Source organism: Python bivittatus, unplaced genomic scaffold (assembly GCF_059951505.1).
Source record: "Python bivittatus isolate LINGU-HERP-01145 unplaced genomic scaffold, Pbiv_v1 ctg000200_np1212, whole genome shotgun sequence".
NCBI classification, from domain to species: Eukaryota; Metazoa; Chordata; class Lepidosauria; order Squamata; family Pythonidae; genus Python; species Python bivittatus.
In genome coordinates this window covers 298,256-312,891 of record NW_028277040.1, presented here as the reverse complement: position 1 = coordinate 312,891, position 14,636 = coordinate 298,256, and the positions used below count along the sequence as shown (strand labels likewise).

The 14,636-nt window shown below is 37.7% G+C and overlaps 1 protein-coding gene across 7 annotated transcripts in view; it reads left to right on the top strand.

Moving 5' to 3' along the window:
* Positions 1–14,636, top strand: part of HDAC4 (histone deacetylase 4) — a 204,736-nt gene that overhangs the window by 139,360 nt on the left and 50,740 nt on the right. For all 7 annotated transcript variants that reach the window (XR_015795164.1, XM_088135538.1, XM_088135536.1 and 4 more), the window contains 2 exons: positions 7,296–7,416; positions 14,105–14,151. Coding sequence is in view for 6 of the 7 variants with exons in the window: in XM_088135538.1 (XP_087991664.1) it covers positions 7,296–7,416; positions 14,105–14,151 (168 nt within the window). In the remaining variant the exon portion in view is untranslated. The remainder of the gene's footprint in view (positions 1–7,295; positions 7,417–14,104; positions 14,152–14,636) is intronic.

The window sequence follows — 14,636 nt, the reverse complement described above, 5'->3', positions numbered from 1 at the left end:
AAGTCCATGATGTCCAACTCTCAGTTCTGAAGCATTCTCACGCGACCAGGCTTGGGTCAGATAAATACTTCTTTATTAAGAGGTACATGTAGCTTGTAAACAGAACATTGCTAAAACTAATGCCTTGGGTAAACCTCCCTCTATTTATCCCCCCTCCCCTTATTGCCTGGTGTCGTGACTCCTCTTCACCTGTTGTTGACCTCTCTCCTTCTTCCCCGAGCTTCTTCCGGGCTCTTTGGGCCCCAGCTGCCTTGCCGGCAATCAAGCCAGTCTAAATTGCCCATATATGGTTAAGCTGCTTCCCAACTCCCATTACAACCATTAACAGCCACCCCCCCCAAAGTACAAGTGGCAGAAACAAATCCATCCGACTCCCAATGAATGCAATACAATGGAAAACAACAACAGTTGGGTGATGCAGGTTCTGACAGTACCACCCAGAGTCACTTTTTGTGAGATGGGCAGTATCTAAATTTGAAATATAAATAAATACATAAATTTTGTCCCCTATGCTATTTAACATCTGTACATAGTTATTGTCACTGTAGGATCAAGTGACCTCCATAGCTAAGAGTGTCTGTTGTCAGCTTTGGCTGGTGTACTAACCACACCATTTCCTAGTCAGTGACAGCTTAGCTACAGTAATAATAGATTATTGTAATATGGGGCTATCCTTCTGTTTGTTCTGAAAGCTGCAGCTGCTACAGGATGTAGCTAATAGTTTGCTGCCTATGCACATGCTGGCTGTGCACATGCTGAAGCAAATGCACTGGCTGTCAGGGAGTTGCCAAGCCAGGTTCAGGGTTTTGTTTATGACATGTAAGTCCTTAAACAACTTAGGACCAGAATGCTGGTCAAATTGCCTTCACGCTTCATAGATCTGGTCATTCACCAATATCATCAAGGGGGGTCCTGCTACATGTACTGAGATCTGCTAAATGCCCACCCGTGTTCTGGAACATTCTTCCTCCTGAAATTTAGGATGTGCCTTCTGTGCTAGCTTTTAGATGCCTATTCAGAATTTACCTCTTGACCCAAGCCTTCCCAGTACAAATGTTGGAAGAATGTTTAGGTTTTTTTTCTTGTACCTTTAAATGAATGTGCATAACAAAATGCATAATAAAACAATATAAAACAGAGATATAAATTATGTTTTATAATGCATTTTATTGATATTTTTATTGTAAACTGCCTTGAGAAGAAGCTTGAGCATATGAAGCAATATATAAATATAAATAATAATGATAATTTTCTATATACTGTTACAACTGAATTAATATAACCACTAAATGAACATTGCCACAATTAATTCGTATATGAGCAGGTAATTCATTAGTCAGTACATCCCCCCATAATGTTTTAATGAAGTTGGGGTTTATCTCTTATTTCCCATAAATGGTTTAAGAGAGGCAATGTGTTTATTTATTGCACGTGTTTATACATTCTCTTGAGAGCTTAGAGCAGTGTACCCTAGGATTTCCTTTCATTTTATCCCCAAAACAACAATCCTGAGAGAGAAAGAGAGAGCTGAGGGATTGATCCAAAGTCATCCAGTAAGCTGTTTGTTTCAGTGGAGTACTGAACCTGAATATCCCTGAGTCCAAGTCAATCACTATGCTACATTTCTGTTCTTTCTGATTAAGTAGAGTCTCTTTCAAGATCAGCTGAATTCCTGATGACCTCATAGACATGCCATGTAGTTTTCTTGGCATCAGTTTGGAAATAGTTTGTCATTGCCTTCTTCTAAGATGTTTTCCCAGATTTTTAAAGTAACTAATCAGAGGAAGTACCAGATAAATCTTGGAAAGTAAACTTACAATACTGACAGCCAAGTTATTATCCCCCGAATTTGAAAAGGAAATCTACAAAGTTACTCCATTAATATGCTTAATACCTTTCACAGTCGGGAAATTCCTTCCTACAGGTAGTCCTTGCTTACTGACTGCCTTGTTTAGTGACTGTTCAAAGTTTACAACAGTAAAAAAGCAGCTTTGCAACCAATCCTTGCATTTATAACTGTCACAGTGTCCTGCAGTCACATGATCACCATTTGGGCGCTTTGCAACCAGTGTGTATTTACAACCGTTGCAACATCCTGCGACCACCTGATTACCATTTGCATGCTTCCCAACCAGCTTGCAACAACCAGAGTTAACAGAAAGTGTGGAAGTAAAATCGTAAGTTGCAGTCACGTGATGTTTCACTTAACAACCTCGGTGACCTGCTTAACAACCTAATGGGAAGTGACGTTGCAAGTCCATTGCTGTCATGTGGTTTTCTGCTTAGTGACTGTGGTGCTTAGCGATGGAGTTGCTGGTCCCAATTGTGGTCACTAAGAGAGGACTACCTATAATTGAATTTGAATCCCCTGTAAAGCTTCCAACCTATGGAGGCTTTACAGGAATATCCTGTGAAGCTTCAGGACCTATGGAGAACAAATCCACATGCTCTCTTTTTGTAGTTCTTCAAGTATTTGAAAACTACCATCTTAGTGTTCTCTTCTTTAAACTAAACATACCCTGTTCTTTTAACCACTGTTCATGGGATTTAGTCTCCAAGCTCCTCACCATCTCCCCTCCCCCCCTCCCCTCCCCTCTCTTTCCAGTTCCTTAGCATCCTTTTTGTATTGTGACCAGAACTAGACACGGTATTCCAGGCACAGTCTGATCAGTACAGCATAGAGCAGAACTATCACTTACCATGATTTCAACACTATAACTCTATTGATACAATTCAATATTGCATTGGCTCTTTGGCAGCTGCAGCACACTCCGAGTTCATGCTTCATTTGTGGTCTACCATGATATCCAGATCCTTTTCACAAAAACTGCTGCTGAGCCAGGTACTTTTTATTTGTAATCTCTGCATCTATGCATTTTCTTACTGTACATAAATGTAGAACCTAACATTTCTCACAGTTAAACTGTATCTTGTTAGATAGGGCCCAATGTTCAAGCCTATCAAAATCCTTTTGAATCTTGAGCCTGTTTTATGATATAGCAGCAATCCCCCTGTCCCCCCATCCCATTTTGTGTCAATTGCAAATTTGATGATCATGCCTTCTATCCATTCATCTAAGTCATTTATGAAAACATTGAAGAGCATTAAGGACCAAGACAGGACCCTTAGGTACTCCATGTGGACATAGAATCATTAAGGATACAGCTGGATACAGTTCAAGAAACTGCAAATCCATCTTATAATGGGACCATTCATCCCTGTCTTCCTCCCCTCCCCATTGGTTCATTTTATCAAGAAGGAGGCTAGAATCAGCTTCATCAAATGCCTTACTGAAGTCTAGGTACACTACATTCACAGCATTCCCTTGGTCTACTAGTCTAGTTACTTTGTCCCCCACCCCCCAAAAATCAGTAAGATTTATCTGGGACAGTGTGTTTTTAAGAAACTTCCAGTGCTCATCTTCTTTCTTTCTAAGTCTTTGCAAACCCACTACTTGATGATTTTTTTCTAGATCTTCCCAGGTATTGGTGTAAACCTGACCAGTCTACAGTTTCCTGGATCTATTTTCCCCCCCCCTTTTTAAAGATGGGATCAACATTAGTTCTTTTCCATCTACTGTACTCTGTCATTTCCCCTGTACTCAAGGAGTTCTCAAAGATTACAGTCTGTAATCCTGTTATCTTTCAAGTGACAGTCTAGAGATTGAATCTCGGTGGCTTTTTACTGTTAGGTTTCTGGTGAGAGGTCTCAGCATCTTCTTAGCAGACATAAATCCAGCAATAGGTTATATTCCATTTCTAGCTTAGTGCCATTATGATATGTGCCAGTTGGGCTGTGTGAGATGAAGGAGGTGCTAGGGTTTCTTCATCCAGAAGTGGACAAAAGCTTTTAGCAGTCCTTTTGACTGTACGGTAAGGTTTACCCCGTTCATCTCAGAGAAACTCTCTGACGTGTATCTCATGGCGTGTGTTCAGCAAAGAAGTTTACTCAAGCATAACGTAAGTAAGTACAGACAAAGCCAGGGTTGGCTTGGCACATCTTACAATGTATTTTATATCTTCCCCGTTCCCGCGGTTTTCCCCATTGCTTAGTTACAGATTACCCGCAATAATCCCCCCTCGCCCAAATGGCAGATTCAGCCTGGTGCTTTGTCTTTCTGATTGCTGTCTATGGGTTGTGCTGTTGTTGTCTTTGTTGGTTTCCCCAGTTGTGCGCAAAGCCGGGAGTTCTCAATCGCTAGTTGATTGCTTTGCTTCAGAGTCTCTGCGCATTCCTTCGTCTCCAGCACTTGGAAGCCGGCACTGATACAAAGTATCCGCTTGCGGTTTTAGTTAAGCACCGCCACCTGCCGGTCGTCAGTTCGCAGTTTCACTTCCCCTTTTCCTCTGCTAGTGCCTGGGCGGCGAAATTGACTAGGCGAAGTTGAGCATACCTTTCGCCATGCCGTGCCTACTGAATCTGACATGTACAGGGGCAAAATATTTTTTCTTCCCAACCTTTTATTAAAAGTTTTCCATGGGATGTAGTTTTGCATTTATTCAGTTGTGCACAGTTTCTGTTCATGGAACTTTAACTTTTTTTGGAAGCTTCCTTTTGAATATGTAACTACTTGTTTCTTAAAATTACTCTTGCTGAAGACTATTCTTGGTGGCAGAACTTCCATTCTCAGCCTGTCAGCATATCAGAATTGGATGATCTGTTGACAAAACATAGAATCGTAGAATTATGGATTTGGAAGAGATCACAAGTACCATCTAATTCAAGCTTCTGCAGTGTGCAGGAAAAACAAACTCTCTTTGAAATGTAGCTGTCTTGCCTCTTCATAAAAACTTCCATAGATAGAGAACCCACAATCTCCGTAGACAGATTGTTCTGTTATTGTCTAGATCTTATAATCAGGAAGTTTTTCCTTATATTTAAACAAGATCTATTTAATTGCAAACTATATCCATTATTTCTGATCCTAGTTTCTCTGGCAATAGAAAATATTTCCTGACCATCTTCCTTATGGCATCCTTTTATGTAACTTAATACTGATCATATCTCCCTCAGTCATGGTTTGTCCAGACTGAACATCCCAGGTTGATTCAGTCTGTTGTCAGAGAACATTTCCTCAAGTCCCTGTATCATCTTGGTTGCCCTTCTCTGAACCTATTCTAACTTGTTAATGCCCTTCTAGAAATGTGGAGCCCAGAACCGTATGCAGGTGTGCTCTCACCAGCATAGAGTAAAGGGGAATAAGGACTGAATGAGTCCTGATACAATATTTCTTCAAATGTGGCATAAAAATGTGTTTGCTGTTGTAGAAGGTGTCCCATATTGCCCGCTCATGTTCAGCTTGTTGTCAGTGACAAAACCCACATTCTTCTTTGGTGGTGTGCTTTCAATCCACTATCTTGTATGCTTCTCTTTTATTTTTCCTCCTAAAATGTAATCCTTTCATTTGTTTTTCCTGTAACAGGATATCTTGTTCCTTTTACTCCAGTCATCCTACCTATTCAGATTTGATTGCAATTCTGAGTGTTAGTTAGATTTCATAATTTTATGTCATTCACAAATTTGATAACCAGACCATAATTCAGGGCCTGGAGACTTAAAAGCATTCAAACCAGCTAGAAGTTTCCATTTCCTTACTGACTTGCCTCCTCCTCTGTTGTGTTTGTTTCTATTCTGTGTTACTCAGATCACCATTTCCTTTGGATGTAAAGATAGAGACAGAATAGGAGTTGAATTCCTCTGCTTTCTCTTGGTCATCTGTTAAGATTTCTCCATTTGGAGTAAGCAAGTGAGTCCACCACCTCCTTTGGCTTACTCTTCCTATTGATATATACTTCTTGTTGGATTTTGCTTTCTTCTCAGCTCATTTTCCACCCTTCCCTTTCTGACCTTGTTTTTTGTATTTCTGAGCTGAAGCCAATAAACAAATTACTTTAATTTCAGCTCCTTATCAAGCTCCCTATTCAATGACATTGGCTCTCTTAGATGTTTCCTAGTTTTCCTTCTAGCATTGTTTGTGACTACACTATTCTTAATTCCCTGTTCAGAAAGTTCCAGCTGGCTATTACACCTTTGCTTTTAAGGTTTTCTTCCTATAGCATTATTTTTCTTAGTTGTTTAAAATTGGCCTTTCTAAAATTCATGGTTTGTCTTTGATTGTTTTTTTTTACTAAACTTTTTTGTTAAAATCAAGAACTTTAACAATGTGTGGTCACTTGCACCCAAAGTTAGTTCCACCGGCCAGTGTATGCAGGTAAGTTCACTCCTAATGACAATTTTATTTCATTCCTCTCATACATTGTCTGTTGCTCTGAAACAATGTGTGCCCATCAGCCCAAATGTTCCACTGGTGGAATTCTGAATTATGTATTTTATATGATGATATCAATATATGATAATACTTTATAAAGGCTAAGAAGTTCCTTTTCTCTTAGTTTCAACAGAGCTCTGTACAATTCCACCCACCCTCAGTGCAGTTCATTTCAGATAATGTGGTGGCATAAGCACTTCTGCCAATTTCTGTCTGGACAGAACAGAAAACATCACAGGTTTTGTTCATGCCCTTGGTCTTTCATTTACTGTATCCTTCTGGATTAAGGAATGTTTTGCCTTGGTATATAAGATGATAGGAAACAGCTTTCAGCACATTCAACTTATGGAGGGTGGGAATCTTGGCTGCTTTTAAAGGGCATTTATCCATTCTGTAAGGTGTCTTCCATTTATGTGCTCACCAAATATTATAAAATTGACAGTGCATTTTCTTCTTACAGCCTTTGTCCAGAAGATTTCTTAGAGGTTCTGGGATTAAAGTTCCTGATCTCATGCTGCTACCCTTAATTGCTCTATTATGTCCATAATGTCCTTTTGGGAACTTTGGATAAAATGGAAATTTTCTATAATTTCTCTTCTAGAAGCCTCATGGAGGGCATGAAGGTTAATAGCCGTTTGTTTTGTGTCATTCTGATCTGGGCAATGTGGGCATTTCCTCCTCCTGGCAAGCAAGAGGTGGCCCTGCCTTATAAGTACCAGAAGGAAGCACCATCTCTAAGTCAAAGAATGCCCCCCCCCATGAGGTTCCTAGAACAGAAATTCATGGTACGAATATTCTTGCTTTTCTGTCCCCAAAACAGCAAAAATCCTAAAATTCTGTAATTTGAGAATGATTGTTCAAAATTTCAGAATGAAAATAGAGAAGCCTTGTCAAGTAAATGCAGTTCTGATATAATCTCTTTGGTCAATCACATGTATGTACAACTTCAGTTATATTTTTCTCTTTGGGATGCTGCTTTTGTTTCATCATGGTAAATGGAATTTCACTGCTTTCTTTTCTCATATAGTGCATCCGTGGAAGAAAAGCAACTCTAGAAGAATTACAGACCGTGCATTCAGAAGCACACACACTGCTTTATGGTACCAACCCTTTGAACAGACAGAAATTGGACAGCAGGAAACTGTTAGGTACAGCAGGAAATGTAATGTTATCTGCTTTCAAGTTGTTCATTTTGATTTGGGAATATATAGATACAAAGCTTAATTAATGTAGGAATCCAGATCTTAAACCAAATTTTTGTACGCTTTAGTACATTCTAGTTGACCAAAAAATACCATAAAAGCGTGCTCTTTCAATTTTTTCCCCTTGGAGAAATGCTATTTATATATGGTTTTGAATCCAAGCTTTTGAATTGAAAATCATATATATCTATATATCTATCCATCTATCTATACACATACATGTGCGCGTATGTACAGGTGGTCCTCAACTTATGACCACAATTGGGGCTGGAACTTCCATCGCTAAGCAATGTTAAGTGAGCTGCACCCAATTTTATGACCTTTTGCCACAGTCATTAAGCAAATCATGCGATCGTTAAGTGAATTTGGTTTATCCCACTGACTTTGCTTGTCAGAAGCCTCCTGGGAAGGGCACAAATGGCGATCACGTGACCTCGAGACATTGCAACTGTCATAAATACATGCTGGTTGCCAAGTGCCTGAATTCCCATGTGACCATGGGAACACTGCAACAAACGTAAGTGCGAGGACCAGTCATAAGTCACTTTTTTCAGTGCCATCATAACTTCAAACAGTTGTTAAACAAATGGTTGTAAGTCAAGGACTACCTGTATGCTTTTCTGTGCAGATTAGCCAACCTTCTCATAGTGATCCTGTAATTTTAAAAATCTGACTATATATTTAGCTATTAAATTTCAGTTTGTAAGGATTTAAATTAACATTGCATAATAAATGTGCTAAAAAGTCACACTGCTTTTAATAAGGATTTTCATGTAGTAACACTGCCATAGAACCTGCATGGATTCAATTACCTGGAAAAAAATTTGACTTGACAACATCTTTATATTTTTTTATTCTTTTCAACTCAATGGAAGTTAGAAAGAGATTATGTAAAGGGAATTGAGATTCTGTCTGTCCATCATGATAACTCTGGCAGCTGAACAGAATGTGTCGAAACTTGATTTGGGAAGAGAAACTGACAAAGGAGAGATCAAGTTTGAAATGAGCTGGATAATGTTGGGAGCTGTGGAGAAAATACTTTAGAAAAAAATCCCCCGAAGCAACTGTGTCGGAAAGGCTGTTTAGCAGCGACTTGGAATGCTGCCAATTGTTGCAGTCCAAGCTCCCCTCTTTTCCTCCTCCTGATCATGTGATTTAGAGGGGCCCGATTCTTTCCTATTATTTCTTTCTATTCCAGAAACTGCAGGCTTTCCCTACCTTGTTTATCCACTATATTTGCTAAATAATCAATTAACATTACAGCAGTTTGTTCTTATTATACATGTGATATGAATTATTTTCTAATGTAAAGCTGGGTTAGTTTGGGAAGATATTGCAATTTTTTTCTGGAATATTTCAAACCAAATATAAATTCAATGTTAAAACTGGGAAGGGTACAAAGATTAACAAAATGTCAATAATGGCAGAGTCCTGTTAATATTATGGTCTTAGAAAGCATGAAATATGTTAATTGTTCATGTTTACTATTCATGGACTAATTCCCCCTCAGCCTTTTAAAACAAGAGTCTTGTGTCACTTCATTTTACCACTTTAATTATCTCAGAAGTTTTATAGATCACAGTCCATGGAAGCATGTAGTCGGCAATTTTCAATTGCTTTGGAGTATTTGAAGTGATGTTTGTCCCTGAATTCATTCTGTGTCACTTCTTTCTTTTCCCCATTCTCTTACTTGTTCCACAAAATGTGTAAAAGTGTTCACTATTAAAATGAACCAATGCAGCCTGTCCTACTGTCTTTAGGAATAGAATAGAATAGAATAGAATAGAATAGAATAGAATAGAATAGAATAGAATAGAATAGAATAGAATAGAATTTTAAGAGCACCTAAACAACATTTGTGCGCTCCTTGTTGTCTTTTTTGTTTGTTATTCTTTCTCTATAAGGGACTGCCACAGTGAGCCCTTGAGGACTTTTTTTTCTTCAGGAATGTTTTTCTTCATACAAACTTTGCTTTGTATTAGACCATTCTGGATCAGATAGAAACACAATTTTAGCATCGTAAACTATTTCTGCGTGATTTGTACTCTAAAGGTGCAACATGGTTAATTTTCTAGATAACTGTAGTAGGTACCTCCCTTAGGATTACATATTTCTGTAAATCAGAGCAGTTGCATGAGCACAAACAATATACTCATTGGTTTTTAGGAAACTGATACCTGACTGCAGCTAAATGAAGCCCCAGTCATGATGGATAATATTTTTTTGGAGAAACAGTTATATTGCTTTGGTAATGTTTTAATAAAGAGAGAGTGTTTATTTTCTGTTGCTCTTCTCTGTGAAATCTGCAAGTTTTGGAATTTCTTTGAAACTTATGCACACAAAACATTAATACATACCACACAAAATATTAATACACAATAGACAATTTGGTCAAATTGTGAGAATCCAAGTTCATTTAATTTATTTATTTTTCAAATTTATTATGGCCAGCCACTCCAGAAGTCTGGGTGGCTTACAATATCAAATAACTAAAAACAGTTAAAAGACACATAAAACAAATATGGCAGCCTGGACTAAAACAACCATAATGAGATGTGAAACAGGAGGGGGAGAGGCACTGCAACAGTAGCACCAGTGCATTATGTAGTGCTCCTTGTGATAGAGATTCCTAATTCCTTTTTTCTTTCCCTTTTTTTATTGGACAATCTAGAGAAAGACTAGAAACAAAGAGAAATAAAAGACAAGTAAAAAGAATAAAAATTTCGAATACAAATAGTAAAATACAAATAAGTAAATAAGGGTTCTAAAATATCATGGAGATAGTTTTCCAATGTAATTCATTAATTACATACAAATTATAGACTACACTGCATTGCTTTGAAAAACTAAGAATCATTCTTACGTTTTAGAGTACGAGTACATATTAGGGACCGTGGTCAATACAGTATAAATAACTGATTGTAATTATAAGCTATAATGAATCGTACTGAGAATCTATTGTAACTGGAATATCCCATGAAGTTAATTCTTTACATAGAGTATAGTTTCTGTAGATTCTGATTTTGAAAGAATCTCAAATTTTGGATGAGATACAAATCCATGTGTTAAGTTATAGTCCAAGAATGGTTTCCAAATAGAATTGAATTCTGTGTCAGATAAGATACGAAGTTATTCTGTACATTGAAGCATATTCCCACAATTTGGGTAGCCATTCTTCCAAGGAACCAATCAAATAGTCTTTCCAATAAGAGGTATAGATCTCTGTGCAGTTAACATATAAAAAGCTAATTCAGTATACTTTGAAAGCATTATAGTTTAGTAAAGTTTAATAAAAACATTGCAGGTTGAAATAAGAATTAAACGTTTAAAATTTGTTTCGTTCTAATATGGATCATTGTCCAAAATTATTGAACTTTACAACATTGCCACCAAATATGAAAAAATGATCCAATCTGCTATTACGTTTCCATCAGGTTCCTTAATTAATACCAATAAAATACAAAAAAACAAATAAGCAAGTAATGGGAGGAAGAGTAGTAAAATAAAATTAACAAAATCAGATAACTACATACATATAACAGCAGTTTATAAAGCCCTAATGAAACTAAAATCTAAAATGAACAATTAAGTCTTTAATTTTAATTTTTATAATTTATTTATAAGCCATCCACAGACACATAGAGATAAACAACTTCTACACACTATTCAAAAGAGACAATAGAAAGGGGGAGGGGGGAAATGCCAGAACATCTCCTCCCCAGCAATCATCACCCAGATAAGCGGAGATTAACACCAAGATTATCACCAGACATACAATCAGCAGTAAACAATACCCTAATCAAGGAACTACCAGAGGGAAAAAATAAAACAAAACAAACCCCCCACCAACACTGGCAGGGCATGCCCCAGTATATAAACAGAGAGCAAACCCCATTCTATTCCAGCACTGAAGATGTTACCTAGCCAGGTAATGAAACATTTGCAAGAAAACAGCCAAGCTCAGAGAACCCCAAGGATTCCATAAGTCTTTATAACTCAGTGGGAAGACTATAATGATAGGGTCAGATTCATATTCCTGCAGCACTTTCTGCAAATTGTTCAAGTTCTCACAAGAGTAAGGCATCATCTTCATATCAGAGTGCAGGTAGCCCTCGTTCAGCAACCACAATTGGAACCAGCAGTTAGGTTATTAAATGACATGGTCACTAAGTGGAAAATCATGTCACTGCAACTGTGCTTACAGTTTTGCTTCAGCTTTTCTTTCCTTTTCCTTTTTCCTTTGCTTTGCTTCAGCTTTCAGCATCAGAAAGATACAACCCCAAATAGCCAGGCGAGCCCAAGCAGTGGGGAAGGTTTCTGGAACTTGTCTCACAAGGAACTTGGGTAAAAGGGCAAATCTTATAGCCCTTTTCCCCACTCCCCCACCCTGTGGAATGCTCACCTGGGGATAATTAGCAGGAAGATAATTGATACTTGTATTTACAGTCATTGGAAAGGAAGGGAGTAAGCAGGCACCCAATGGGGAAACACACATTGAAAGGAATGCACAAGCACTGGCTGTTTGCCTAGTGCTCTCACATCTCCAAGCCCCCAAGCTCCCAAGCTAAGCTTGTGAACTTGTGGTTAGAAAAGCAGCTCAGGAAGAGATGACTTGTTTAAGCAATCTCTGTGGTGGGGGCGGGGGGGTGTGTCAGGCATAGGACATGCGTACTAACTGACTGTAATGGCAAACACATGACTGAGAGATGCTGAGAAGAAGACGTCTCTCAGTAAATGCATGCCTTGGTCGCAAAGTAATGTCAGCACCATTGTAACTTTGAATGCTTGCTGCACGAGGAAGTCAGTAAGCAAGGTCTACATGTACAGGCAGTTTAATGTCACCAACCAATACATCTGATGCCACCATAAGTCTTTGTTATATATTCACTGATTAAACAATGAAGAAGACATTGCACATCCTTGTCTTACTTCATGCTCAGGGCTGAACTATTTATTAAGTATTCCATTTGTTCTCATGCACGCTTTATTTCTGTTGTATACTTTCTTTACTGCATTCAGCATCCAACTTTCAACTCCATATTGCAAGTCATGCCATAATTCAGTTATTCACTTAATTATATGCTTTAAATCAACAAATATACATTAAATTTATTTTTGCACATTCATGCATTTCTCAATGACCTGCTAAAGAGCAGAAATCTTGTCTGCACACCCTGTGTCCAGTATAAAACCTCACTGAACTACCCAATTTTCACTCATTGTCATTTCTCAGACCCTTTCAAAATTCAAGCAGATTTTTGCCAAAAAACTTCCTAGGCATACTTAACAAACTAATTATGTGGAAAAGACCATATTTCATCTTCCATCTCTGCAAAAGTTAGAAGTAACCCAATGATTATAACAATGATTGTTAATATACAGAATCAGTGGGCTCCCACACCCATTAGTTCAGTACCATACAGAAAACTGGATCCAAAGTATATACAGCTGCATGTGTTGGACCAGATATAATCTGATACAGGTGGTTATGAAGTGCTGAAAAATAATCTTACTATATATGTTAATATTCTCCAAGAGCACAAGGCTTGAGTCTTCAGTCAGTTCTGTCAGATAAAATTGAGAAATTGTTGGGTGGTGGTGAACTATTTACCTACAGAAGTCCATTCCTATCTGCCATTCCCCATTCTAAGTAGGGATACATATAATTGACAGGATACCTAATCAAAGAGACAGAATCCTTCTAGACTAGAGTTACTCTCTTCCTTGCCTTCAGTCAGACTTACAAGATAACCAGGATATAGTATTTGAGAGAAATTAATATTTTCCCCTTTATCCAAGGAAATTTCAGTGACATAATCTAAGTCAGCATGCTCGTTCATAATGATATCAGGAAGGATGTATTAGATAACCTGGTATTTATAATATCCACATACTTGAGGCGATTCCAAAGTTACTGAAGCTTAGGGGAATAACAGAAAGATGTTTAAATTGCCACATTTGAGAGCATATCTTTGCTCATCACATTTGCTGCCCTGTACTTCACTGTACTTATAGAATGGCCCCAACAACTTCCACAGGAATTTCTCCTAACACAACCTTGTATCTCACTGAGTCCAACATCTGAGCCCTTGCCACTTGCCTTCACTGAAGGAATGTCAAAAACGGATTGTTTCCTTTGGTACCAGTCCTTCAGGAGGGATGCTGCTCCAGGCAATATTCTCTATATCCCTTCCCCAGGGATATGATGCAGCCAACTACCTTGGTTTCAGCCTGTTTCTGGCCAACATAGTTTTTAGCTGGTTTATTCAGGAGGAGAAGGCCATAGGTAAATGGGCAAGTTGATATTTAAAAAACCCTCAAAGGATCTTTTCTTGAGAGTTTAAAGCCTGCTTCTATCTCCACTTTTGGTGCTTGGTCATTAAAGACCCAGTCCAAATTCTCTATAGTCTTGCTCCAGAAATGGATGAAGCTGAGTCAACTTTAGAGGCAGAGAAAATCAGCATCACATTCAGCACTTAATATTATTTTAGGAATGGGTAGGTCTGTACTATTAGTGAAATACAAATGAAATTCATTCTGTGTTTTTAAAATGTTTTTGATTACAGATTTTTAAATTAGCCCCAAATGTATTGTGTAATTTCAACAATGTTTTACTCTACTCTAATTCCTCCAGGCTCTCTGACATCACTGTTTGTCAGACTTCCATGTGGTGGCATTGGGGTAAGCATTTTTTCTTATTTTATCAAGTAATACAGCAGGATTTTATTCGATTTAAACTGACTAAATAATACAATTCTCATTTTTACTGTAGAACTCATACTGGATTAACTTAGGGGAAAACACCCTATGCAGTAATTTTAATATTCAATAAATAAATAATATTGATAACTGATTTTTCATTTGTGATATTCTCATCTCTGAAATGTTTGCATCTCCACCAGAGCTCCCCATTGCACAAAGTCTTTTTCACATCAGAGGAAGAATATGGGTTATATCTTTGTTCCAAATATTATGATTGTTTGATATCAGCATGCTGTTTTGAAAATGTACTTTTTTTTTTTTTTTTGTAAAGATGATTTATTGTAAATAAAAGTGTAAGAGACTCCATGTACTTTGGTTTTTAGATATATATATATATAGATCTGCTATATTGGCTTCTCAATTGATTCTTCCATTTTAGATTCACACCATCTCTATAATTTATC